At 41.2% G+C, this 26,251-nt stretch overlaps 1 protein-coding gene across 2 annotated transcripts; it reads left to right on the top strand.

The window, feature by feature from the left end:
* Positions 1 to 89: 89 nt before the first annotated feature.
* Positions 90 to 24,994, top strand: top3a.L (DNA topoisomerase III alpha L homeolog). Of its 2 annotated transcripts, XM_018234323.2 has the most exons (20): positions 90 to 225; positions 3,590 to 3,864; positions 6,003 to 6,062; positions 6,775 to 6,848; positions 11,980 to 12,055; positions 12,200 to 12,308; positions 13,110 to 13,253; positions 13,349 to 13,519; positions 14,019 to 14,119; positions 14,216 to 14,290; positions 15,356 to 15,438; positions 15,557 to 15,764; positions 16,693 to 16,878; positions 17,252 to 17,381; positions 18,707 to 18,820; positions 22,127 to 22,292; positions 22,412 to 22,555; positions 22,714 to 22,836; positions 23,560 to 24,275; positions 24,544 to 24,994. In XM_018234323.2, the coding sequence occupies exons 2-20, from the start codon at positions 3,670 to 3,672 to the stop codon at positions 24,735 to 24,737; spliced, it is 3,069 nt and encodes a 1,022-aa protein (XP_018089812.1). In that variant the 5' UTR covers positions 90 to 225; positions 3,590 to 3,669; the 3' UTR covers positions 24,738 to 24,994.
* Positions 24,995 to 26,251: the final 1,257 nt, after the last annotated feature.

Genomic DNA, 26,251 nt, shown 5'->3' with positions numbered 1-26,251 from the left:
AACCGCTGCTGCGTCTTCGCAGCAAGAAAGCCGCGTAGAGTTTCAAAACAGAGAAGCGATGCATCGTGGGGATTGTAGTTCCGGCGGCAAAGTCACCTGACGCTGGCGCATTACGGAAAGCGAGAAGGTCAGAGAGAACGAGAGTGTGAAAAGCAACGCGGGAAATAATAGGATCGTTTCTTAGTGTTTTTTAGTGATATAGTCCCACAGAGATCAGCACTGCCGGTAAGTAGAACGACATTACTGCCGCCAACACGTTCTTTATCATTATTAGCTCACCTCTGTCATGTTATACAGGATTCTCAGTCATGTTACATAGCTGACAACTGCTGGGACAGGCCAGGGGACTTGCAATTAACAGCAGGGTTATGAGACACAATTCTTCTGTTTTTTGCGTAGAAATTGAAATATATATATTCATGTTCTGAAAGTTTCACACATGGAATGCCAACTGCCATGATGTGGTTGCTAGGGCTTTGTAAGCCTAGCAACCATCCAGCAACAACTGATCAAATATTTATTATATATATATATCTATATATATACCAGACTGGCAACCAGCACTCACAACATCGCTGTATATTTTGCCTGGGTGTCAATCTCGTTGATAGTAGTAATAGTTGCCAGATGAAATCGCACTCACAGGACTTATAGTGAAAAAATGAAAATAATTTAATATCAACAACTTCAGAGGCGCATCTAACGTTTTGACTGACTCAGTCTTTTTCTCAACTTTGAGAAAGGCTAAGGAGTCAGCCGAAACTTTAGATGCGCCTCTGAAGTTGTTGATATTCAATTATTTTCATTTTTTCACTATAAGTCCTGTGAGTTGCGATATCTTCTGGCAAAAATATATATATATTAGGAATGCACCGAATCCAGGATTCGGTTCGGGTTTCACCCTTTTTCAGCAGGATTCGGATTTGGCCGAATCCTTCTGCCCGGCCAAACGGAATCCTAATTTGCATATGCGGGGAGAGAAATCGCGTGACTTTTTTGTCACAAAACAAGGAAGTAAAAAATGCTTTCCCCTTCCCACCCCTAATTTGCATATACAAATTAGGATTCGGTTCAGTATTCGGCCAATCTTTCACAAAGGGTGAAATACAATCGTCCGAATCCAAAATAGTAGATTTGGTGCTTCCCTAATATATATTAGAGATGCACCGAATCCAGGATTCGTGATTCGGCTAGGATTCGGCCTTTTTCAGCAGGATTCAGATTCGCCGAATCCTTCTCCCCAGCCGAACCGAATCCAAATCCTAATTTGCATATGCAAATTAGGGGTGCAGAGGGAAATTGCGTGACTTTTTGTCAGAAAACAAGGAAGTAAACCCCCCCCTTCCCACCCCTAATTTGCATATGCAAATTAGGGCTCGGTATTCGGCCGAATCTTTCGTGAAGGGTTCGGCCGAATCCAAAATAGTGGATTCGGTGCATCCCTAATATATATGTAGTAGCCTTGGAATATATATATATATATTCCAAGGCTACTACACACACTTGTAGTTCAGCCACATACCCTGGTGCTCCCAGAAGTTCCACAATATAGATAAGTAAATGCTGGGGCACACAGGGATTTTTTCATCAGAATCTCTCTATTCAGTCGACAAAACGATCCACGCCTGTGGATAGAAACGTCGATTGAATAAAGATAGATTCTGAAGAAAAAATCCTTGTGTGCACCAGCATTTACTTATCAATATATAGACATATAGACACCTACAGCTGAACTTCTGCTTGTATGAAATTATCCTAAACTTTTCTAAAAAATCTGTGTTCAAAGTGCCAATAACATTGCACTACAGTCGGACCAACATCCTTTTGTTTTAATCTCCTAAAGGGCCCAGAGAGCAGTGTGAAAAGATGTACAGATTCAAAGAATAATATTTCATAAACCTATATTGAACCTACAGTGGCCCCCTATAACCCCCAGCAGCAGTAGTAGGGTTTGCTTCCTCTTGTCATTAAGCCCCTGCACATTTGCCCATCTGAAAATCAAATCCATCTTTGTCATGTGACCCTTAGTTGCCATGTGCACTTATAATGATATTTTTAATTCAGCTCTGGTTATTAAAGGGTAAGATATTTTCCAGTGTGAAATTGTATTTCAAGGGTCACTTGAAATTCTGTTTTGACGGAGACTCCATGCAGCCCTGCAGAGTTGGTTGGAGAAACAATTTACCAATTGACGTTAAAGGAGAAGGAAAGGCATCCTGCACTTGGGGGTGCCAAATGTTAGGCACCCCCAAGTGATTGTATTAACTTACCTGAAACCCCGGGCCAGTGCAGTTTTCTGCTGATAGAATAACCGGCCCGGGGTTATACCCAGGCCCAGACTGGCAATGTGTGGGTTCCGGCAAATGCCAGAGGGGCTGCTATAAGGTGCCATAGAAAGTCAGTATTTAGTGGGCTGGTGTGGGCTGTTTGGGCCTCTGTGTGGGCTGATGTGGGCCTCTGTATACCTGAAATGCCAGGGCCTAGTTTAATTCTCAGTCCAGCCCTGGTTATACCAGTGAGCACCAAGCACTTCTCTTCCGTCTTCCTCGGTCTTCACGAGGCTGCGCATGCGCAGTAGAACGATAAGTCGAACTTTAACTAAAAAGTCGGGTATTTCGTTCAAATGCGCATGCGTCTGCCCAGGGAAATTTGAAGCAAGAAGAAGCCGGAAGTGGATTGTTCCGTAGTGCTCACTGGTATAAACCCCCGGGCCGGAGCACCGGCCTGGGGTTTCAGGTAAGTCAATACAATCACTTGGGGGTGTCAAACATTTGGCACCCCCAAGTGCAGAATGCCTTTCCTAGGATTCTGTCAGGATTGTGTTGTTTTTATTTCTAAATTACACTTACACTGCAAATAATTCACTGTACAATATAAAATGTAATTCCTGAACCAACAAGAATATATTTTTTAGTTGTAATATTGGTGTGTAGGTGAATCTCAGGTCATTTTGCCTGGTCATGTGATTTCAGAAAGAGCCAGCACTTTAGGATGGAACTGCTTTCTGGCAGGCTGTTGTTTCTCCTACTCAATGTAACTGAATGTGTCGCAGTGGAACCTGGATTTTACTATTGAGTGCTGTTCTTAGATCTACCAGGCAGCTGTTATCTGGTTACCTTCCCATTGGTCTGTTGTTTGGCTGCTTGGGGGGAATCAAATCACTGGTGGCAGCTGGGAAACTGACAATATGTCTAGCCCCATGTCCAATTTCAAAATTACATATAAAAAAAAATCTGTTTGCTCTTTAGAGAAATTGATTTCAGTGCAGAATTCTGCTGGAGCAGCACTAATAACTGATTCATTTTGGGGGAAAAAAACATACTTTCCAAGTATTCCTTTAAATAAAAGAAAAAGCTTGGGGCCTATACAGAGAATGGTGAGATGGATGGAGACCTGTGCTTCGCTGCACCCACAAAGTACCCGTGTCTGATGCTCTCGGGCTCATTTTGGTGATGCAGGTGCTGGATTGAACACCATCCGTCTTCCCTTGTGTCAGTTTTTGGCCACATTTGCACTTACAAGCTGAGAATTGTTTAACTATGATAGGAATTGTACAGTTAATAAAACAACTCCTGTTTTGCCCTCACAGGTGTATGAGCTGTTCCGTGGGATATCGCTGCTCCCAGGCATGATTCCTGAAGGGAATGGAAACGTCTCTGTGCTCCGGTGATGGTTATCCTGAGCAGGGTCCTAGCCCTCAGCAAGTTTAAAGTTGTGCTTCGTCCCGCAGTTCGTTTCTGCTCTCACCGTACGGCAGCGGAAATGGCTTTGAGGATCCCGGTTCAGAAAGTTCTTTGTGTAGCAGAGAAGAACGATGCTGCCAAAGGGATTGCAGATCTCATGTCCAATAGCAGGATGAGAAGGGTGAGATTTTTTTTCCCCAGGTTTTATTTCCTCTACTCTTGTTGGAAACTTTATATAGAAATAGCCAGCATTCTTTAAGGACTCCAATTGCTTTTGTCTGCTAGCTGGTGAGTTCTGCAACTCTGAGCATCACCCAGCGGGTGATCATTGTGGCTTAAAGGAGAAGGAAATTCCCTGGGCGCAAAAACCCTCCCCCCTCCCCTGTGTTGCCCCCACTCCCTCCTCCCCCCTGGCCTACCTGTCCCCCCAGGCAAATGCCCCTAACGTGTTACTCACCCCTCTGCGCAGGTCCTGTCCACGGAGTTCACAGGCACCATCTTCTCCCAAGCGGTCTTCTTCCTGCTTTGACCGGCGTTTTTGGCGCATGCGCAGTAGGAGCATTTACCGGTACGGATCTACTGCGCATGCGCCAAAAGTCTATGGCGCATGCGCAGTAGATCCATACCAGTAAATGCCGATTAATCCAGGAAGAAGACCGTTTGGGAGAAGATGGCGCCTGTGAACTGTGGACAGGACCTGCGCAGAGGGGTGAGTAACAAGTTAGGGGCATTTGCCCGGGGTGACTGGTAGGCCAGGGTGGAGGAGGGAAGGATTTTCGTGCCCAGGGGGTTTCCTTCTCCTTTAAGAGGTAATGGCTGCTAGTATGCTTGTTAATCTGGACTCGTGGAGTTACCAGTTCTAAACATAAGACCTCTCACTGGTTAACTAGGAACAACGAAGCAGAAAATCATCTTTTAATTTTTATAGCTCAGTCTCCGCTTACAAATCGTCTCAGGTAGCCTGGGGGCAAAATTGATCAGGGGGCTATTCTAAGCACGTTTGCAATGTACATTCATTATTTATTTATTTTTTAATACCAAGATATTTAAGGATACGTTTACTAATATGAATGAATTTTGTTACAACAGTGACACCTGCTGGTCATCAACATGACCTATAGGTAACTATTAATGTACATTCATATTTTGAAGAGGAATTTTTTAGTGTCCGTATCACTTTAAATGTATCAGCCTGTACGACTTATTCATGGAGAGAATTCCACATCTTCACAATTCTCGCTTTAAAAAACCCCTTCCCAATATTTAGGCGAAACCTCCTTTCTTCTAATCGGAATGGATGACCTCGTGTCAGCTGCATTAGCATAAATAAAGCATTAGAGAGATTATCATATGATCCCCTTATATATTTATACATAGTTATTATATCACCACTTTTCCAGTGTGAACATCCCCAACTTGGCCAGTCTTTGCCTAGGAAAGATTTGAGAAATGTTTCTAATTTTATTCCTAAACAGAAGAACATCAGAGCAGCCTCTTTCTTTCTCCTGACAACTTCCTTGACTACTTGGTGGTCAGACTGGTGCGAAAATGACCAGCAGGTGGCGCTGTTGTAACATATTAATTCATATTAACAGTACATGTATCCCTTAATATCTTGAAATAACACAAAATAAATAATGAATATAAATTACAAAAAGTGCTTAGAATAGCACCCTAATTAATTTTACATTCACTTTTATATTTTATAGGTTTACTTGTCCTTTAAAGTGAAAGCTCGAGGCAAGGCTTGTCTTAATAACAGTGTCCACAAAATGGCTCCTGCCTGCTTGCTATAATTACAACTTCCCAGACTAAAGGAGACAAGATTCAAATAATTTATATAGTGTAATTAAAGTTTATTTTGCTGGACTAATGTCATAAAATAGGATTTGGAATAATTTTTTTGGGCGACAGGTCCCCTTTAATATCCTTGCACAAAAAGTATTTCTAGGTTCACAGCCACTGCCCGTTTAATAGCGTCCTTGTGATGTTGTTATGCTCAGCAGTGTTTATTTACTATTCATGTGTTCTATTTACTATTCATGTGTTCTATTTTGGGAAGTGCAACTTGGGACCTCTGTCTGTTGCACAACTACAATGTCGTGTGGCTGTGGGTGCTTGAAGTTATAGTTTGCTGGCAGCTCAGTTGGCACTTCGGGGGAAAAAAGTGGTGTCTGTTATAGTGATGTTAGATGTGCCATTGGTTCTGCTGGGAGATCAGGCAGATGTATGTGCTAACCTTCTGTCAATGTACTATACTAAATGGTTTTATTGAGTGCCCATTTGTCTTCTCTTCTAATTGTTCTTGTTTGTTTGCAGAGGGAAGGTTTCTCCAAGTTTAACAAGATTTATGAATATGAATATCATTTGTTTGGAAAGGTAAAGATCACATGACTACTCCTTTAACGAGCTGTTCGCATTTACATTAACTTTTAGTATGACGTAGAGAGTGATATTCTTAGACAATTGGCAATTGGTTTTAATGTTTTATCATTTGTGTTTTTTGAGTAATGTAGCTTTTTATTCAGCAGCGGTTGCAATTTCAGAAATCTGGTTGCTAGGGTCCAGATTACCCTAGCAACCATGCATTGATTTGAATAATAGACTAAAATGTGAATAGGAGAGGGACTGAATGGAAAGAGGAGTAATAAAAAGTAACAATATCGACAGACGGAATAGCCAAGGGAACTTGCTTGACAAAATGCAATTGTTGAATGTTTGTATTGTTGCAATATACAAAATGACAAGAGAATTTGACACAAATAAAGGAGCAATAAGAATACATTTGTAGCCTTACAGAGCATTTGTTTTTAGATGGGGGTCTGTGAACCCCATTTAAAAGCTGGAAAGAGTCAAAAGAAAAAGACACTATAAAAAAAAAGAAAAGCATGAAGACAAATTGAAGCTTAGACTTAGCCATCCTATACCATACTAAAAGTTAACTTAATGGGAGCCACCCCTTTAAATACTCTCTTATAATATTTATCATGTAGCCGGCACATCTGACTGAGATTCACCACGGCCCTGAATGGTTGCTCTGTTGCTACTAACACTTTGCTAATCACATGCGTGTCTTTCCCCTTCTGCTCAGGACGTGACTGTGGTGATGACTTCTGTATCAGGACATCTGTTAGCCCTCGAGTTCATGGACCATATGAAAAAATGGTTGGTATAAAAATGTACCTGGAAAGGCAGAAGTTAAGATTCACTTCACTTGTATGTGTAACTATATATATATATATATATATATATATGGATAATATATGAACAGAAGATCAGCACTTTCTGTAGTTTAGTGAAAATGTTACATAGTTACATAGTTACATAGTTAAATTGGGTTGAAAAAAGACAAAGTCCATCAAGTTCAACCCCTCCAAATGAAAACCCAGCATCCATACACACACCCCTCCCTACTTTTAATTAAAATTCTATATACCCATACCTATACTAACTAACTATGTGTTGATTTATTTATCAAAATATCAATCTTATCCATGGATAAGATGTGATATTTTGATAAATAAATCAACACATTTTCACTAAACTACAGAGAGTGCTGATCTTCTGTTTTTTTTATATATATATATATATATCTATCTATCTATCTATCTATCTATCTATATATCTCTATCTATCTATATATCTATATCTATATCTATCTCTACATATGTAAATTGGTCACTATTAATAAGCCACAATAAGGAGTGAATGCTCCTGGGTCCCTTTTTATGCTTATATTTGTATATGCCCTATATGAATACATTGAAAATTTGCTATAGGTGGATGGACAGATGATTTATTTTGACTTTCAAATAGTTAACATTTTTACAAACAGGTCACCGAGGGAGGGGAGCTGGAGGATTTAGCCCTTATGTCAGTGAGTTGGCTAGCAGGCCCAAACTGGCAATCTGTGGGTTCTGGCAAATTAACCCACAGATGCCTTAGACAAGATGCTATAAAGTGGGCTTGTGGGAGCTGTTTGGGCCTCTGTATACTTGAAATGCCAGGGCCTATTTTCTTTCCCAATCCAGAGCTGGTTGCTAGGGATTACATACTCTGGGAAGTGTTGAAGGCTAAAAGCTAAGGGGAAGTTCCTCTTTCTGCACTAACACCACAAACAGAGTCGCTTGTTGTATGCAAAAGCTCATTTAGACAAGCCACAGTCATTTTGAAGACAAAAATTGAGTTATTTGGTCATAACAAAAAGCACTTTGCATGGCGGAAGAAGAACACCGCATTCCAAGAAAAACCTCTGCTACCTACTGTCACATTTGGTGGAGGTTCCATCATGCTGTGGGGCTGTGTGACTAGTTCAGGGACTGGGGCCCTTGTTAAAGTCGAGGGTCGGATGAATTCAACCCAATATCAACAAATTCTTCAGGATAATGTTCAAGCATCAGTCACAAAGTTGAAGTTACGCAGGGGTTGGATATTCCAACAAGACAATGACCCTAAACACACTGGAAATCTGCAAAGACATTTATGCAGAAGGAGAAGTACAATATTCTGGAATGGCCGTCACAGTCCCCCGACTTGAATATCATGGAAAATCTATGGGATGATTTGAAGCAGACTGTCCATGCTCTGCAGCCATCAAATTTAACTGAACTGGAGAGATTTTGTATGGATGAATGGTCAAAAATACCGCCATCCATATCCCCCCCCTTCTTCATCTTCTGTACCCCTGATACATTTTTTGATATTGAAAACTTAAAAGACTTAAGGCTATAGGAGGCGTCTAGAGGCAAAAGGAGGCTCAACTAAGTATTGATGTAATATCTCTGTTGGGGTGCCCAAATTTATGTGCCTGGATAATAGTGTTATGATGCATATTTTCTGTTAATCCAATAAACTTTGTCACGCCTGAAATACTACTGTTTCCATAAGGCATGTTCTATATTAATAGGAAGTTGTTACTTTGAAAGCTCAGCCAATGATCAACAAAACTCCAAAGAATTAAGAGGGGTTCCCAAACTTTTTCATATGACTGTATATAAGCTGCTGTGTAGCCATGGGGGCAGCCATTCAAAGGAGAAAAGGCTCAGGTTACACAGCAGATAAACTCTGTAGAACATAATGGTGTTATCTGTTATCCACTATTTAACCTGTGCCGTATAGACTTTTTTCAAATTTCTACCATGGCTACACAGCAGCTTGTTTATATAAACTATAGTAGTGTTTCTGACAATAAATCAATTGTTAGAGGAGAGCACTCAGAAGCAGTTTCTGCTGTGAAGATTTATTCAAAGACTACAAATCACACAACATGTTTCGGGCCTTGCCCTTTCTCAAATGTGACCCCAGGAAGAACGTGAAATCTTTTAAACACACCCATTCTGTCCCCCCACCAAGTGGATTATTAAAGTCATCAGGTGTGTCCATGTCTTTATATTCGGCAAAGAACCAAGTCTTTTTCCCAAAAGTCCATGTATTAGCCAGAAAAAAATAATTTGCTAGAAACAATAAAAAATACATTTGCTAAAAGTGCTTCATTGTGTTACAAACCACATTTTACATGCGTAGCAATGCCTTATCTTACAAGTGATACATTTAAAACAAAGTAACAGGTTATCATGATAAGACAATCATTATAGTAATTCAGTAACCTTGTCACAGTTGTCTAAAAATAGCCAAAAAAAATACTCACCATATGTAATCCCAAGGGAAAAAGGATTATTTTAGTACTGCACATATCGATGTGCCTACTCAGGCCGAAACAGGCGAATTTTCTATTTAACCATTAAGGCATATATACTGTAGAATATGTATTTTTTTGGCACCAGCGTTACTACTTTTATTAATTAGTTGTACCTTTATTCAGCTATGTCGCTGGTGATTGCTACATTCAAGTCCTGCAAACAAGGGCGAAGAATAATAATGAGTGTTATGCATCATTAAATTTATTTTAGGAAAGGTTTGAGGCTCCAGAAATCATTCAATCCTTCTGGGACAAGTGTATTAAGTTTTTTTAATCCATTTTCCTTCTGCTTGTAACAATTTCCTGAGTCTATCACCATCCCTTCTATCTAATTCAATTTCTTCCAGTACACACCACCTTAAAGGAATTGTTCAGTGTAAAAATAAAAACTGGGTAAATAGGCTGTGCAAAATAAAACATGTATCTAATATAGTTAGTTAGCCAAAAATGTATTGGCTGGAGTGATTTGATGTATAACAAGTCAGTCAGAGCACTACTTACTGCTTTTCAGCTCTCTTGGTTTACACTGACTGGTTACCCTGGTTACCAGGCAGTAACAATCAGAGACTTGAGGGGGGCCACATGGGTCATATCTGTTGCTTTTGAACCTGAGCTGAATGCTGAGGATCAATTGCAAACTCACTGAACAGAAATGTACCATGTGGCCCCCCTTCAAGTCGCTGACTAACTCAGAGTTATAGAGCTGAAAAGCAGGAAGTTGGATTCTGGCTGTTTTATTAGACATATGTTCACTCCAGTCTTTATATATTACATTTTTGGCTTACTAACTATATTAGATACATTTTTTATTTTGCACAGCCTATCTATTTACACAGTTTTTATTTTCACACTGAACTATTCCTTTAAGGGATACTGTCATGGGAAAAACAGAATTTTTCAAAATGAATCAGTTAACAGTGCTGCTCCAGCAGAATTCTGCACTGAAATCCATTTCTCAAAAGAGCAAACAGATTTTTTTATATTCAATTTTGAAATCTGACATGGGGCTAGACATATTGTCAATTTCCCAGCTGCCCCAAGTCATGTGACTTGTGCTCTGATAAACTTCAATCACTCTTTACTGCTGTACTGCAAGTTGGAGTGGTATCACCCCCCTCCCTTTTCCCCCTCAGCAGACAAACAAAAGAACAATGGTAAGGTAACCAGATAACAGCTCCCTAACACAAGATAACGGCTGCCTGGTAGATCTAAGAACAACACTCAATAGTAAAAACCCATGTCCCACTGAGACACATTCAGTTACATTGAGAAGGAAAAACAGCAGCCTGCCAGAAAGCATTTCTCTCCTAAAGTGCAGGCACAAGTCACATGACTTGGGGCAGCTGGGAAATTGACAAAATGTCTAGCCCCATGTCAGATTTCAAAATTGAATATAAAAAAATCTGTTTGCTCTTTTGAGAAATGGATTTCAGTGCAGAATTCTGCTGGAGCAGCACTATTAACTGATTCATTTTGAAAAAAAAATTTTTCCCATGACAGTATCCCTTTAAGATCGGATTGTGCTTAAACTCATTAAAGTGTCTAGAAACCTGTGTGTCTGTTGGTGTGTTTATTTTAAAGTTTCTAATATATACTCTGTTTTCCTGGATTCTTTTTTTAACCTCTCGTTTTGTTTGACCTTCATAGCCCATACCGCACAGGCATTTTAATAGGTATACAACATAGGTTGAATTACAAGTTGCATGACATTTGAGGTTGATTTCAAATCCCTTTGTCAGATGGTTTATTTTAGAACCTTTTATTAATGAGGAAAAACCGTTACATCCCAAACAGGGATATGCGCCATGTTTGGGTTTGCCTCTGAATTTATTGTGTTTGGGTCTAGTGTCTGAAGGACAGAGCAAGTCTTTTAGTGTGCGTCCACGCTACAAGGGGGTGCCCCCAAAAATATGACAAGATACGGAGAGAATGGGCTGAAGCTATAGACTAACACTATATCGATAACCCTCTGAGACTATAGCCCCTCCCTCCACTGAGAAGCCCCCCTTTTTCTCTAACAGGTAACTTTAGCATAATTAATTTAAAAGGGATGGTTCACCTTTATGTTAACCTTTATTATGCTGTAGAACAGTCATTTCTAAGCAACTTTTCAGTTGTTCTTCATTATTTATTTTTGTTTTACAATTGCTCTGTAAGGCTGTAATTGTATTGTTATTGCTACTTTTTATTACTTCTATTTCTATTCAGGCCTCTCTCCTATTTATTTTCCAGTCTCTTATTCATATCAATGCATGGTTTCTAGGGTAATTCTGACCCTAGCAACCAGATTTGTGAAAGTGCAAACTGGAGAGCTGCTGAATAAAATGCTAAATAACTCAAAAACCACAACAATAAAAAATGAAAACCAACTGCAAATTCTCAGAATATCCCACTCTACATCATAACTCAAAAGTAAACAACCCCTTGAAGACACAAACAAACATGTTTGTAGAACCAATGTTGTATTGTTTATATGTTGTCTCAAAAAAATATATATTTATTCCTGTCCTTGCTAATACAAGGCTTGGTGTAACATTGCCCAAGCTGGTTACCTTGCTCATTAGAATTAGTAATGTCTCTCTTTCCTTTTCTTCCCAGGCACAGCTGCAACCCGGTGTCTCTGTTTGAGGCAGAAGTACAGAAATACTGTCCTGATGACTTTGTAAACATCAAGGTACACAGAAATGGTGTCATGCATATGTTAGACACTGTATCATACGGTCCCCACCCAGGGCTGCCATCGGGGAAGTGTTTGGACTTTTCCTCTCTAATGAGAATTACATTACAATTACATATACATCTGTCCTATTGATTCCAGCGGACCCTGGAGCGGGAGGTGCGACAATGTCAGGCTCTCATAATATGGACGGATTGTGACAGAGAGGGAGAAAACATTGGCTTTGAGATCATCCATGTCTGCAAATCAAGTAAGCTGCTATACAGGCATGGCTAACTATTAAAGGAAAACTATACCCCCAAAATGAACACTTAAGCAACAGATAGTTCATATCATATTAAGTGGCATATTAAAGAATCTTACCAAACTGGAATATATATTTAAGTAAATCTTGCCCTTTTACATCTCTTGCCTTGAACCCCCATTTCGTGATGGTCTGTGTGCTGTCTCAGAGATCACCTGACCAGAAATACTACAACACTAACTGTAACAGGAAAAAGTGTGGAAGCAAAAGACACAACATTGTCTGTTAATTGGCTCATGTGACCTAACTTGTATGGTTTGTTGGTTTGTTTGTGTGCACAGTGAATCCTATGATCCCAGGGGGCGGCCCTTATTTTTTAAAATGGCAGTTTTCTATTTATGATTACCCAATGGCACATACTACTAGAAAAGTATATTATTATGAAAATGGTTCATTTACATGGAGCAGGGTTTTACATATGAGCTGTTTTATGCAATATCTTTTTATAGAGACCTACATTGTTTGGCGGTATAGTTTTCCTTTAAACTGTGTCCCAGCCAACAGCCCCCTTAGTCTTCCTCTGCATTACAATGTATGAGATCAGTGCAGGGTAGAACGTGACTGTGCTTATCTGTCTGTCTGGGTATAAGCATCTTTAGCTTTTGCTGCCATACAGTCCTGACAGTTGTTTATTCATGATGGACAAGATGGGTGGTCGTAAAGTTCTAGACACATTCACTATATTTGGAGCTTGGCGTCCATTGGCTTCGCCTTTGCTCAGTTGTGTCTTTTCTCATTCTGCTCTAGTCAAGCCAAGCTTGCAGGTTTTCCGGGCCCGCTTCTCTGAGATCACTCCTCGTTCCATCCGGATGGCTTGTGAACACCTGGTACAACCTGACCAGAACATCAACGACGCTGTCGATGTACGAACGGAGCTTGACCTGCGGATTGGTGAGAACTAGCCGTCAGTTCTGTCTCTTAGAAAGAGAACTCCATGGCCCACTGATATATTCATTCTTGTATCTTTTTCTGGATTGTTAATGCAGGTGCTGCTTTCACACGGTTCCAAACCCTCCGACTTCAGAAGATATTTCCTTCTGTGCTGTCCAATCAGCTCATTAGCTATGGCAGCTGTCAGTTCCCAACCTTGGGCTTTGTGGTGGAGAGGTTTAAAGCCATCCAGGCTTTTATTCCTGAAACCTTCTACAAGATCAAAGGTGCTCACTCGTGGGTCTTGTCTTGGTCCATCTTCTCATTCAGTTCTAGGAAGCAAAAGAAGTGTTCATGAGAGAGCGAATTATCCTGCCCTTTATACCACTAGTCATTTTGTAAAGTCTTTAATAATAGTGGGCATGTTAAAGGTATCCAGTTGAGTTTGGCATGAAGCTCCCATCGTGCTTTGCCAGCCAACAGCAGATATTTTATTATATATCAGCAGTTATGTGACAATAAATTTTCCAGAAAAACAGAAGCCTTCGATCCATAGAGAAAGAAATGTATTCATTACAAATTCACAGATCGCTGACCCCTTAATAAAATTAGGCTTCAGCTCTTTTTATTTTCCTGTGTCTTCCCATTGAGGCACTTCACCCTAGGAATAATGGCAACTGTATGTCACTGTAAATCTGGACACATGTAGGGTTCCCAGTGTAATAACCCTGCCTTGACTTCTCGTCTTAGCGCTTTATTATTATCCTAGTTCTCTTGCTTACTTAGTGACACATGAACACGAAGATGGACTGGTGGAGTTTAGCTGGAAGCGGAACCGTCTCTTTAACCACACGGCTTGTCTGGTTCTCTATCAGATCTGTATGGAGGTACAGGACTAATATATATAAATTTATAGGAGAGTGAGATAAAATTGTAGACGGTTATTCATTTATTAAAACATCCAAATTGCATTGTGCATGTAGGACCCTATGGCTACGGTGATGGAGGTGGGAAGCAAACCAAAGAGCAAGTGGAGACCTGTGGCTCTAGACACCGTGGTATGTAACTTTGAGGACTGTTTTGTACAATCCAACAGATGTCCTAAAGCTTTTTTATATGTATCCAGAAATGTGGTCCTTAGACCACTGGTCTTTGTCCAAACGGGGACCTGTGGCTGTGTATGGCCCTAAAATACATTTTAAGGCCCCTTGTCTGCCAATGGGTTTCATAGCTTCCTTTATATGATGCCATAGTTTCAATAGACTGGTCCCTGGCCATGTTATTTATAATATGATCAGCCCACGACAGGAAGAAGCATTTTTCTAGAACACTAGCTACATTATTTTGAAGATCTAGAACACTAGCTACATTATTTACACTTCTACAACGTTAGATACATTATTGTAAAGTTCTTCAATGTTACCTACATTATGTTGAAGTTCTACAACATTAGTTACATCATTTTGAAGTTCTACAACATTAGCTTCATTATTTTAAAGTTCTAGAACACTAGCTACATTATTTAGAAGTTCTAGAACACTTCTACAACATTAGATACATTATTGTAAAGTTCTTCGTTACCTACATCATTTTGAAGTTCTACAACATTAGCTACATTATTTTGAAGTTCTAGAATGTTAGCTGCATTATTGTAAAGTTCTACAGCATTAGCTACATTAATTTGAAGTTCAACATTAGTTACATTATTTTGAAGTTCAACATTCGTTACATTATTTTGAAACTCTACAACATTAGTTAATTATTTTGAAATTCTACAACAGTAACTACATTATTTTGAAGTTCCACAACGTTCGCTACATTATTTTGAAGTTCCACAACGTTCGCTACATTATTTTGAAGTTCCACAACGTTCGCTACATTATTTTGAAGTTCCACAACGTTCGCTACATTATTTTGAAGTTCCACAACGTTAGCTACATTATTTTGAAGTTCCACAACGTTGGCTACATTATTTTGAAGTTCTACAACATTACCAACATTATTTTGAAGTTCTAGCTATATTAGTTTGAAGTTCTACACCATTAGCTACATTGTTAGGATGTATGATAAGTGGATAAATGAACGCTCTGTAGTGTTCTCATGTCCCTGTTGATGCTCCGCAGGAGCTGGAAAAGCTGGCGTCCCGCAAGCTGAAAATTGGAGCCAAGGAAACCATGAAAACTGCGGAGAAGCTTTATACTCAAGGGTAATTCTGTGTTGTCTATACACCCATTTTATTAGGGAACCATGGGAGAAACTTATCTATATCACTTTGGGATACATGTTTCACCAATTAACTATTTCATGCTCCATTTATTTTCTAGTTTCATCAGTTATCCACGTACAGAAACAAACATTTTCCCCAAGGATCTTAATCTGACATCTTTGGTTGAGCAGCAGACACACGATCCCCAGTGGGGTGGGTTTGCACAGCGAATCTTGGAGAGGGGTGGGCCGACCCCACGGAACGGGAACAAGACAGATCAGGCTCACCCTCCCATCCATCCCACTAAATACACAAACAATCTGCAGGTGAGCACAGATATGCTACATCAGTGTTGTGCAGAGCCTGCCCATGTTATTTGTGTTAAAACATGCCCCATAAGTGGCAGTGCTGTGCTAAAAAACACTGTTGCATGTATAGGTATGGTTTATCCAATAGAAATCATGATTGCATACTTGTTTTCCCAGTTGTAAGCCTTATTAAGGGCACGATTAGATGAACAATGCTTGTGACCCGAATTGTAATCCAGCTGTTCCATCCTGTCTGCCAATCAAGTGCTTCTAATTTTTGTGCCTCTTTTGCTGCTGAGTAATATTGATGTTGCCGTGTCACATTAACTTTTAGTATGATGTAGTATGATTTATATTACATTATATATTCAGCAGCTCTCCAGAGTGCAATTTCAGCAATCTGATTGCTAGGATCCAAATAATCCTAGCAACCATGCACTGATTTAAATGAGGGCCTGGCATGGGAATAGGAGGGGCCTGAATAGAAAGATGAGTAATAAAAAGGAGCAATAACAATACATTTGTAGCCTTTTAGAGCATTTTTTTTTTTAAAAGATTTTTATTTTACATTTTTTCAAAAACCACAAAAATTTTAAAAGAAAACAAGAAATAGAGAGAGAGAGAGATAGAAGGAATGTACCACAAGAGAAGGGAGGAGGTGAGCATTTGTTGTTTAAATAAGGTCAGTGATCCCATTTGAAATCTGGAGAGAGTCAGAAGAAGACAGCGATTAATTCAAAAACTATTATAAAAAAAAGGACCAATTGAAAAGTTGCTTAGAATTGGCCTTACTAAAAGTTAACTTGAAGGTGAACCACCCTTTTAATATGTTTCTGTAGGCTAAGCCCAGCCAAACAGGTCTCATCGGTGGTCTTTCTGTTGTCAATATCTCTTCTAATACAACTGCTAAACATTGTAAAGATGATCTGTCCCTTTTGGGTTTCAGGGAAATGAGCAGCGGATCTACGAGTTTATCGTGCGCCACTTCTTGGCATGTTGCTCCCAAGATGCACAGGGTCAAGAGACCACGGTGGAAATTGACATTGCTGCTGAGAGATTTGTGGCTCACGGGTTGATGATCATCGCTAGGAACTATCTGGACGTCTATCCTTATGACAAGTGGAATACAAAGGTGACAGAAGGTTTAGGGGAGAAATGTTTCCAGATAATGGGGTATATTTATCAAAAAGGGAAGTTAGAGATCGCCACAGTCTGCTAGAGTGAAATTCCGCCACTCCCCATTCAACCATGGGATTTTTAAAGGCGTATTTATCAAAGGACATACTTTTACTTTCACCCTTTGATAAATGTGCCTTTAAAAATCCCATAGAAATGACTGAATTTCACTCTAGAGGACTGTGGCGATCTCTAACTTCACTTTTTGATAAATATACCCCAATGTGTTTTATGTGCATTAGAATTCTCTGATTTACAGGCAATTTGCATCTACTATATGCTTTTTAAAGCGAAAGGGCAATGTCCACTGCATGTTTCTGTTTCCATAGATTATCCCTGTGTATGAGATGGGCGCCCAGTTCCAGCCAACCACAGTGGAGATGGTGGATGGGGAGACCAGCCCCCCGCAGCTTCTAACAGAAGCCGATCTCATTGCCCTGATGGAAAAGCATGGGATTGGTGAGTGAGTCTTGCTTACGGTTTGAATTAGGGATGCACCGAATCCAGGATTCGTCCTTTTTCGGCAGGAATCGGATTCGCCCGAATCCTTCTGCCCGGCTGAATCCGAATCCTTATTTGCGTATGCAAATTAGGGGCAGGGAGGGAAATCTCGTGACTTTTTGTCACAAAACGAGGAAGTAAAAAATGTTTTCCCCTTCCCACCCCTAATATGCATATGCAAATTAGGAGTCAGATTCGGTTCAGTATTCGGCCAAATCTTTCATGAAGGATTCGGGGGTTTGGTCACAGTTGGGTGTCAGATGAATGATCCAATATATCTTATAGTGGGGCTTCTTTTGCCTAGAAGATGTATTAGAGCTCACTCTATTAAAATCACCAGACATCATGTCTCTCTACATGCAGAATTTGTGCAAAAGGCAGTTATTTTGTTTGTACTTGAATCCGTTATTTGAGTGTGTGTTCGTGTTAATGTATGTTTTAATGAGCAACTCTGGTTTAATTCTGGATAAAAGAGGTTGTTCACCTTCCAAACACTCATTTCAGTTCAATTGTTTTCAGATTGTTCCCCAGAAATAGACTTTCCATTATTTATTTTTGACTGTTTTTCCAAAATCTAAGTGTAAAGTTGAATGTCTCTGGTGTTTGAGTCTGACAGCTCAGTAATTCAGGTGCAGATTCTGAACTGTTACAGTTTTGCAACATTTAGTTGATACATTTCTCAGCAGCATCTCTGGAGTATTAGCAACTATTGTATCAATTCTAACAGCTGCCTGTAATGAAACCCAGAGATTCTGCTCAGCAGGGACAAAGATAAGAAATGTATCAACTTAATGAATCAATTTAGAACAGTTTACAGGGTCAGTGACCCCCCCCCCGGAGCTGCTTTCGAAGGTGAAAAACAACACTTTACACTAGGGATGCACCAAATCCAGGATTCAGCCGAATCCTTCTGCCCGCCGAACCGAATCCTAATTTGCATATGCAAATTAGGGACGGGGAAGGAAATTGCGTGGCGTTTTGTCCCAAACCAAGGAAGTTAAAAATGTTCCCCCTTCCCACCCCTAATTTGCATATACAAATTCTGATTCGGTTCAGTATTCGGCCGAATCTTCAGCAAAGGATTCGGTGCATCCCTTCTTTACAATATTAGAAAAACGGTGACACACAGAAAATAGAAAGTAATTGGAAAAAGTCGTTATTTCTGGTGAACAATCTGAAAACAACTAGTTGTTTAACGGTGAACAACCCCTTTAATATTTTTTTATCTGTCCATCTACATGATAAATATGAAATATAATTTTCTTTCTGTGCCTCCCCTGTAGGTACTGATGCGACACACGCTGAGCACATTGAGACCATCAAGTCTCGCATGTATGTGGGTCTCACCCCAGAGCAGAGGTTTCTTCCCGGAGAGCTTGGAATGGGGCTTGTGGAAGGTAAGCGACTGGACAAAGTTCTGATGTTCAAAGTTTTTAGGGGAATGTTGGTGGTTAAGTATGAGCAGGTACTTGGTTAAAGGAGAAATAACCCCCTTATTAAAAAAAAAAAACCTAACCCCCCCCAGCCTAGCTGCTACCCCGTGCCAATGCCCCTAACTTACCCCTCGGTGCAGATTCAAGGATCGGAGTTCACGGCAGCCATCTTCCAGGTCTTCGGTAATCTGAGACCGGCGGAGCGGCACATGTGCAGTTGGATCAACTTTCCGGTTTGTGACAACTGCGCGTGCGCCGAAATGGATGGAAATAGCCGAAGCGCCGTAAAAAAAGACACGAAGACCTGGAAGATGGCTGCCGTGAACTCCGATCCCTGAATCTGCACGAGGGGTAAGTAACAAGTATGGGGCATTTCCCTGGGGTAGCAGCTAGGCTGGGGGTAAGGAGGGAGGGGTTCTATGTGGGGTAGGGTTTTTTTAACAAGGGTTTTGTTCCTCCTTTAAATTTTTTTGGAACTAGACTGTGCCTTGCCATGCACTGCTGCAGGGTTGGACACTGTACTTGGCTCAGCGCTGCCCCATCCTTCTACAATGTATAGAAAGTGGGTGTGGTGACCTTCTGTCTATCTGTATTTATGGTCCTTCTGCAGGGAAAGAAGTTGAACCTTATCTTTGCTTTCAGGTATGTGCTTCGTAAGGGGTTGGTATCTGATGGTAACGAGAGGTCTTCTTACATATTGGATCTAAGAGTTGTGCAAGACTTTCTGCTAAGCTCAAAGGGTCATGTAGAAGTGTAATTGATGCACCACTGCCAGGCCCGCCGTTAAAAATCACGGGGCCCGTAGAACAACATTTTTGGGTCCCTCCGGGCTCTGCCTCTCACAGTTAAAAGACCACACAGCCATCAGTGCTAAAAAAAAAAGTAATCCCCCCCCCACACACACACACACAAGTTATAAAAAGCTATTGGGGACCAGGGCCCCCCTATAAGTTAAAAAACAAATACTGGTGCCAGAGCCCCCCACAAAAGTTTTTTTTTTTAAAAAAAGCATTGGTGCCAGGGCCCCCCTTACAAGTTAAAAAAAAAAATGGGGCTTGAAAGAATGTTTTTAAAAAACATTGGTGGCAGGGGCCTATAGAGTATTAAAATAATACATTGGTGGCCAGGGGATTAAAAAAACAAAAAACACATTGGTGTTCAGAGGAATTGAACTCGTGGCTTCAGGACTTCACAATTTCGGCTGTTTTCGTGACTTCGGGTCTTTTCGCCGCTTTGAGACTTTGGTTTTATTCATGGTTTCAGGTCTTTTCGCCGCTTTGGAACTTCGTCTGTTTTTGTGACTTCGGGTCTTTTCGCCACTTTGTGACTTCTGCTTTTTCCGTGGCTTCGGGTCTTTTCGCCACTTCGGGACGTCGGCTTGTTTCGTAACTTAACTGGAGGATCTAAAAACCGGATTCTTCAAAAGAAACTGGATGGTTACACCACATACTAATATGAAAGATATTATTGTATTTTTAGTGTCAAAACTGTGCCTGTGAAAAAGCTATTTGGGAAATGCGCATGGACACCTTATTTTATACTTCTGGTTCATACCATTTTTTTTTTTTTTTTTTTTTTTTTAAATTTGTTTTTATTAACTTTTTGGTTCATACCATTTTTAATTGAAGCTAGGGGGGTTATTAGAAATTTTCTTGGAAACGTTTTTTTTTTTTTCATTTCTCCTGCTCCGTAATCTAACTAACAATCTTACCAATCTGTTTCTCTCTACTAAGCTCTCTGGGATTTGTGTTTTTGCAGGAAAGCTAGCTCTCCATATAAGTTAGATAAGGTAGCCTTCAGACCACAGTCCCACAAGCTCTGACTTCTCCACCTTTGTGGGGTCCCGAAGATAGCAAAATATAAGACGGTCACAACGGGACTTCTCCACCCTCTATTATTTCCTTTTCCTACTTATCCATGAAATCTGAGCAATTACATGAATTTTGCTGGATGAATTGGGAATCTTACATTTTGCATAGATATAATTTATTAATTGGATACTTATTTATCCCGTCATAGACTGAATGTGTACGCAACAGTGAGTGAGAATTAATTATTGAAGGGATACTGTCAGGGAAAAACATGTTTTTTTCAAAACGCATCAGTTAGTAGTGCTGCTCCAGCAGAATTCTGCTCTGAAATCCATTTCTCAAAAGAGCAAATAGATTTTGTTATATTCAATTTTGAAATTAGACATATTGTGAGTTTCCCAGCTGCCCCCAGTCATGTGACTTGTGCTCTGATAAACTTCAGTCACTCTTTTTTTCTGCTGTACTGCAAGTTGGATTGATATCACCCCCTCCCTTTTCCCCCCAGCAGCCTAACAACAGAACAATGGGAAGGTAACCAGATAGCAGCTCCCTAACACAAGATAACAGCTGCCAGGTCCCAATAAGACACATTCAGGAGAAATAACAGCCTGCCAGAAAGCAGTTCCATCCTAAAGTGCAGGCACAAGTCACATGACTGGGGGCAGCTGGGAAACTGACAATATGTCTAGCCCCATGTCAGATTTCAAAATTGAATATAAAAAAATCTGTTTGCTCTTTTGAGAAATGGATTTCAGTGCAGAATTCTGCTGGAGCAGCACTATTAACTGATGTGTTTTGGAAAAAAACATGTTTTCCTATGACAGTATCCCTTTAAGGATTTAAGAGCCTACAATCAAAGTTTTTAAGATCGTTTATTAACTCAGCACTAAGCCACTTTAAGTATTAAGAGGGGAAGTCAATGAACTTAATTAATCTATTGCGCCATTATCTAATTATCTAATTAAGCACTGCTTATGTGGGTCTCCTTTTGACACTAACAATACAATAATATCTTTCATATTAGTACGTGGTGTAACCATCCAGTTTCTTTTGAAGAAGCCGTTTTTTAGATCCTCCAGTTAATTGTGAATCCGTTATAATTGATAAAGAAGGGATATCTCTTTTTTTTCTAATCTGCAATTTTTAACATACTGACGGAAGTCAGATCCCTTTTTTAATCAATCTACTTAACACACCAGTAGATCGATCTTTTTCTCACCAGACCAATCTCCTAATATGACAATAGGGATAGAAGTGAGCTGGGAAGGATCATGAGATGCTTCCTGCATCAGTAACTTCAGCTTCTCGAGATCTGTCCAGAGCAGTAGGGGGCAGTAGTTATACACAGGCTTGATTTTAGCAGTGTTCGACTACTATCATAAAAGGGGGAAAAACCAAAATGGAAAGAGCAAATGGAGATGAATCTTTACCCGTGGACTCTGTGGCTTGTGCTCTGCAGGATATGACTCTATGGGCTTCCAGATGTCCAAACCAGACTTACGAGCTGAGCTGGAGTCTGACCTGAAGTTGATCTGTGAAGGGAAGAAGGATAAATTCACAGTCCTGAGGTTGCAGATACAGAAGTACAAGCAGGTCTTTGTTGAGGCAGCGGCCAAAGCCACCAAGTAAGTTCCGCTGGATTCTTACCTCTTGGGCTTCACTGTCAGACAAGATAGAGTTTGTGTAAGAATAACGGAATAACTACAGATCTCAGCCTTTCCTCTTCTGGCGTGTCTCTTATTAGGTTAGATGAGGCCTTGTCTCAGTATTTTGGCCAAGCAGCAGAGGCCGTGCCACAACAGGAAATCTATGCGGAAACTCCCCTTCCTGTACGGAAATGCCCTCAGTGCAACCGGGACATGGTGCTGAAGACCAAGAGGGATGGAGGGTAAGTGATTTATTACCTGGTCAGCTATACAATACACCACATCATTCACAGGTTGTATTATAGTAGGTCTTGTGATAGAGAGCTTTAAAAGGGGAAGCAGCCATCTTGCACCTGAAGCTGTTATTGATTCACTTCATCTGCTTCTTCCCTCTGCCAAGGTTCTTCCTTTCCTGTGTGGGGTATCCCAGCTGTAAATCATCCGTCTGGTTCCCCAGCTCTGTCTTGGAAGTGTCAAGAGATGAAAGTATCTGCAGCACTTGCAGACCCCACCCAGTGCACAAGTGAGTAATCCGTAAGGGACCCCAGTGGGTGGTGCCTGTTTGTTACATACGTCTTCTCTTAGCCAATGGCACATAGGGAGTTTTGCCTGTCTTCCAGGAAACTGTGACAAAAAAGCCTTAACATTTCTCCCTCTCTCTCCCCCTCCCTCCCTTTCCTGCTCCCTCTTTCTCTCTCCCTTTCCTTCTCTCTCCCTTTCCTTCTCTCTCTCTCCCTTTCCTTCTCTCTCTCTCTCTCCCTTTCCTTCTATCTCTCTCTCCCCCTCCCTTTCCTTCTCTCTCTCTCTCTCTCTCTCTCTCTCTCTCTCTCCCTCCGTTTCCTTCTCTCTCTCTCTCCCTCCCTTTCCTGCTCCCTCTCTCTCTCCCTCCCTTTCCTGCTCCCTCTCTCTCCCTTTCCTGCTCCCCCTCCCTTCCTTTCCTGCTCCCCCTCCCTCCCTTTCCTGCTCCCTCTCTCCCCCCCACCCTTTCCTGCTCCCTCTCTCCCCCCCCCACCCTTTCCTGCTCCCTCTCTCCCCCCCTCCCACCCTTTCCTGCTCCCTCTTTCCCCCCCTCCCACCCTTTCCTGCTCCCTCTTTCTCTCTCTCTTTCCTGCTCCCTCCCTTCCTTTCCTGCTCCCTCCCTTTCCTGCTCCCTCCCTCTCCCTTTCCTGCTCCATCTCTCTCATTCATGCTCCCTCTCTTTCCTGCTCCCTCCCCCTCCCTCCCTTTCCTGCTCCCTCTCTCTCAGGCTAAAGTTGAAGTTTAAGCGGGGAAGTATCCCACCCCTCATGCCCTTGGAATTTGTTGGCTGCATTGGAGGTTGCGATGAAACACTTCGGGAGATCCTGGACCTGAAATATCTGCACGGAGGTAACAGGCCCCCCCAGGCAGCCCCACGCGAGAGCAACCACTTGCAGGTGAACCAGACAAGTAATCGCATGGGAAACAGCGGGGATGGGCGAGGGCGCCAGCCACAGACTAAAACTCTGAAGCCTCCTGTGGTGAAACCTTCGACTTCCAGAGGAGCTCCGCCCATCCCCGGCAACAGTGAGAGCAATGAAGTGGTTTGTAACTGTGGAGTAGCAGCAGTGCAGCTCACTGTCCGCAAGGAAGGACCCAACCAAGGCCGACCCTTCTACAAGTGCAATGGCGGAGCCTGCAACTTTTTCCTGTGGGCAGATCAGGAGGATGGAGGTGGTCAGAATGCTCCAGCTGGGCCCTCTACAGGACGTCCTTCCAATGCCTTCAACAACTCTAGGGCACCTGATAGTTTTAGGTCTGGAGGAGGAAGCAATGACCCAGGATCGGAAGGGCAGGCAGTAGTGTGTATGTGCAACCAACCAGCTGTCACACGTACTGTGCAGAAAGACGGAGCCAACAAAGGACGACAGTTTCATACCTGCTCCAAACCCAGAGAGCAGCAGTGCGGCTACTTCCAGTGGGCAGATGAGAATGTTCCTCCAGGTAAGACAAAGCCAGTAAGATTCCGCTGCTCAAATAACTACATCCATTCTACAGGGGACCAGTTGTGGTCAGAGCAGATTATCCTTTGGTAGAAGAATCAGGTGGGACCACAAGAAAATATTTTTTGGTCCCAGTAACCTTCAGATGCTCCTTCCCTTATTGTTCCTTACTGGCCCCTATTTCTCCTGTTTCTTATCTAATTGCTCAGCTCTATTATGGGCAGTCGTATAATCTAATGAACTCTCTAAAGCAGTAACTTTCCTTCCAGGCTCTTCCAGCGGATTTTCCGGATCCTCCGGTGGAAGTTCATTCAGCGGCGGATCTGGGGCCCAACGCAACTCTGGCAAGAAAAATAAAAGATCTGAGAACAGTTTTTCGGGCCCAACAGCAAAGAAGCCGAGATCTTGTGGGATCTGCCACCAGCCTGGACACAACAGAACCAACTGCCCACAGAACAGATGAAAAACCAAGACTTGTTTTTATTAGAACATTTTACAGTGGAAATGTCTAGAAACGTTATGTTCCAGCAACAATCTTTTATATCCTCACCTGATACCAGAACACCATTCATCCCACTTTTCAGCAGTGCAAATTCAATGTGTACATTAAAATGTAAAATATTTTTTGTAACCTGTTTGTATATTTTATACGTTGAATGGAGGAATTATTTTATAATATACTTGTGTTGAGATATGTTCTATTAAACATACATTTTTATAGCTGATTGCTCTGTAGTTGAATTAAACAATGTAACATTATTTCAAATATCCTTATCATTTACAGTAGGGGGTACATTATCCCTTATAATACATGAGTGATACTCAGAGTTCCCTGTATAACTCAGCCTGCAGCCTTGTGCCTTTATATGGTCACAGAACAACCCCTCAGTGACTTCTAATATCCTTATCATTTACAGTAGGGGGTACATTATCCCTTATAATACATGAGTGATACTCAGAGTTCCCTGTATAACTCAGCCTGCAGCCTTGTGCCTTTATATGGTCACAGAACAACCCCTCACTGACTTCTAATATCCTTATCATTTACAGTAGGGGTACATTATCCCTTATAATACATGAGTGATACTCAGAGTTCCCTGTATAACTCAGCCTGCAGCCTTGTGCCTTTATATGGTCACAGAACCCCTCAGTGACTTCTAATATCCTTATCATTTACAGTAGGGGGTACAGTATCCCTTATAATACATGAGTGATACTCAGAGTTCCCTGTATAACTCAGCCTGCAGCCTTGTGTCTTTATATGGTCACAGAACCCCTCAGTGACTTCTAATATCCTTATCATTTACAGTAGGGGGTACAGTATCCCTTATAATACATGAGTGATACTCAGAGTTCCCTGTATAATTCAGCCTGCAGCCTTGTGTCTTTATATGGTCACAGAACCCCTCAGTGACTTCTAATATCCTTATCATTTACAGTAGGGGGTACATTATCCCTTATAATACATGAGTGATACTCAGAGTTCCCTGTATAACTCAGCCTGCAGCCTTGTGCCCACTTTTCATACAAAGGGGTAGTTGAGCACAGTTCTCTGCCCCAGTCACGTTGGAATGGCCTTTATAATATAAACAGGCTACAGACTAAATATATCACTGGCCAAGAGATTGAACAGAACACAAGGCATGGGGGTAACATGAGCTGACGTGGGATAAAAGACTGAACTGAGCTCTGACTCAGCAGGAGATTTGGGTCTATATTTAACATCCCACTTGCTACACACTAGGCCTAAATAACAATCCTACCCTACAATCACATTAGCAACCGGGATACTGAGCCTCAGCTTTAGTCCCTCCCTTTTTCATATTTGTTATACGCCTCCTATAGAATCCACACTGCATGGCCCATATTATATATAATATATATCCTTGCAGAATTACTACAGGGGAAACCCCTATAGAGGCACATTTATCCAGGGTTGAATTTTGAATTCATGTGAGTTTTTTTTTTTAAACTCCC

The sequence above is a fragment of the Xenopus laevis genome, chromosome 9_10L (assembly GCF_017654675.1).
Source record: "Xenopus laevis strain J_2021 chromosome 9_10L, Xenopus_laevis_v10.1, whole genome shotgun sequence".
NCBI lineage: Eukaryota > Metazoa > Chordata > Amphibia > Anura > Pipidae > Xenopus > Xenopus laevis.
This window is presented reverse-complemented; position numbering and strand designations above follow the sequence as displayed.

What these genes read in the sequence shown, in the direction of transcription:
- top3a.L (XM_018234323.2), top strand. Translation starts at nt 3,670, where the DNA reads ATGGTTATCCTGAGCAGGGTCCTAGCCCTCAGCAAGTTTAAAGTTGTG. An exon ending in ATGACAAGTGGAATACAAAG is followed by an intron (nt 16,879 to 17,251) that starts GTGACAGAAGGT and finishes CTGTTTCCATAG; the next exon opens with ATTATCCCTGTGTATGAGAT. An exon ending in AGATGAGAATGTTCCTCCAG is followed by an intron (nt 24,276 to 24,543) that starts GTAAGACAAAGC and finishes CTTTCCTTCCAG; the next exon opens with GCTCTTCCAGCGGATTTTCC.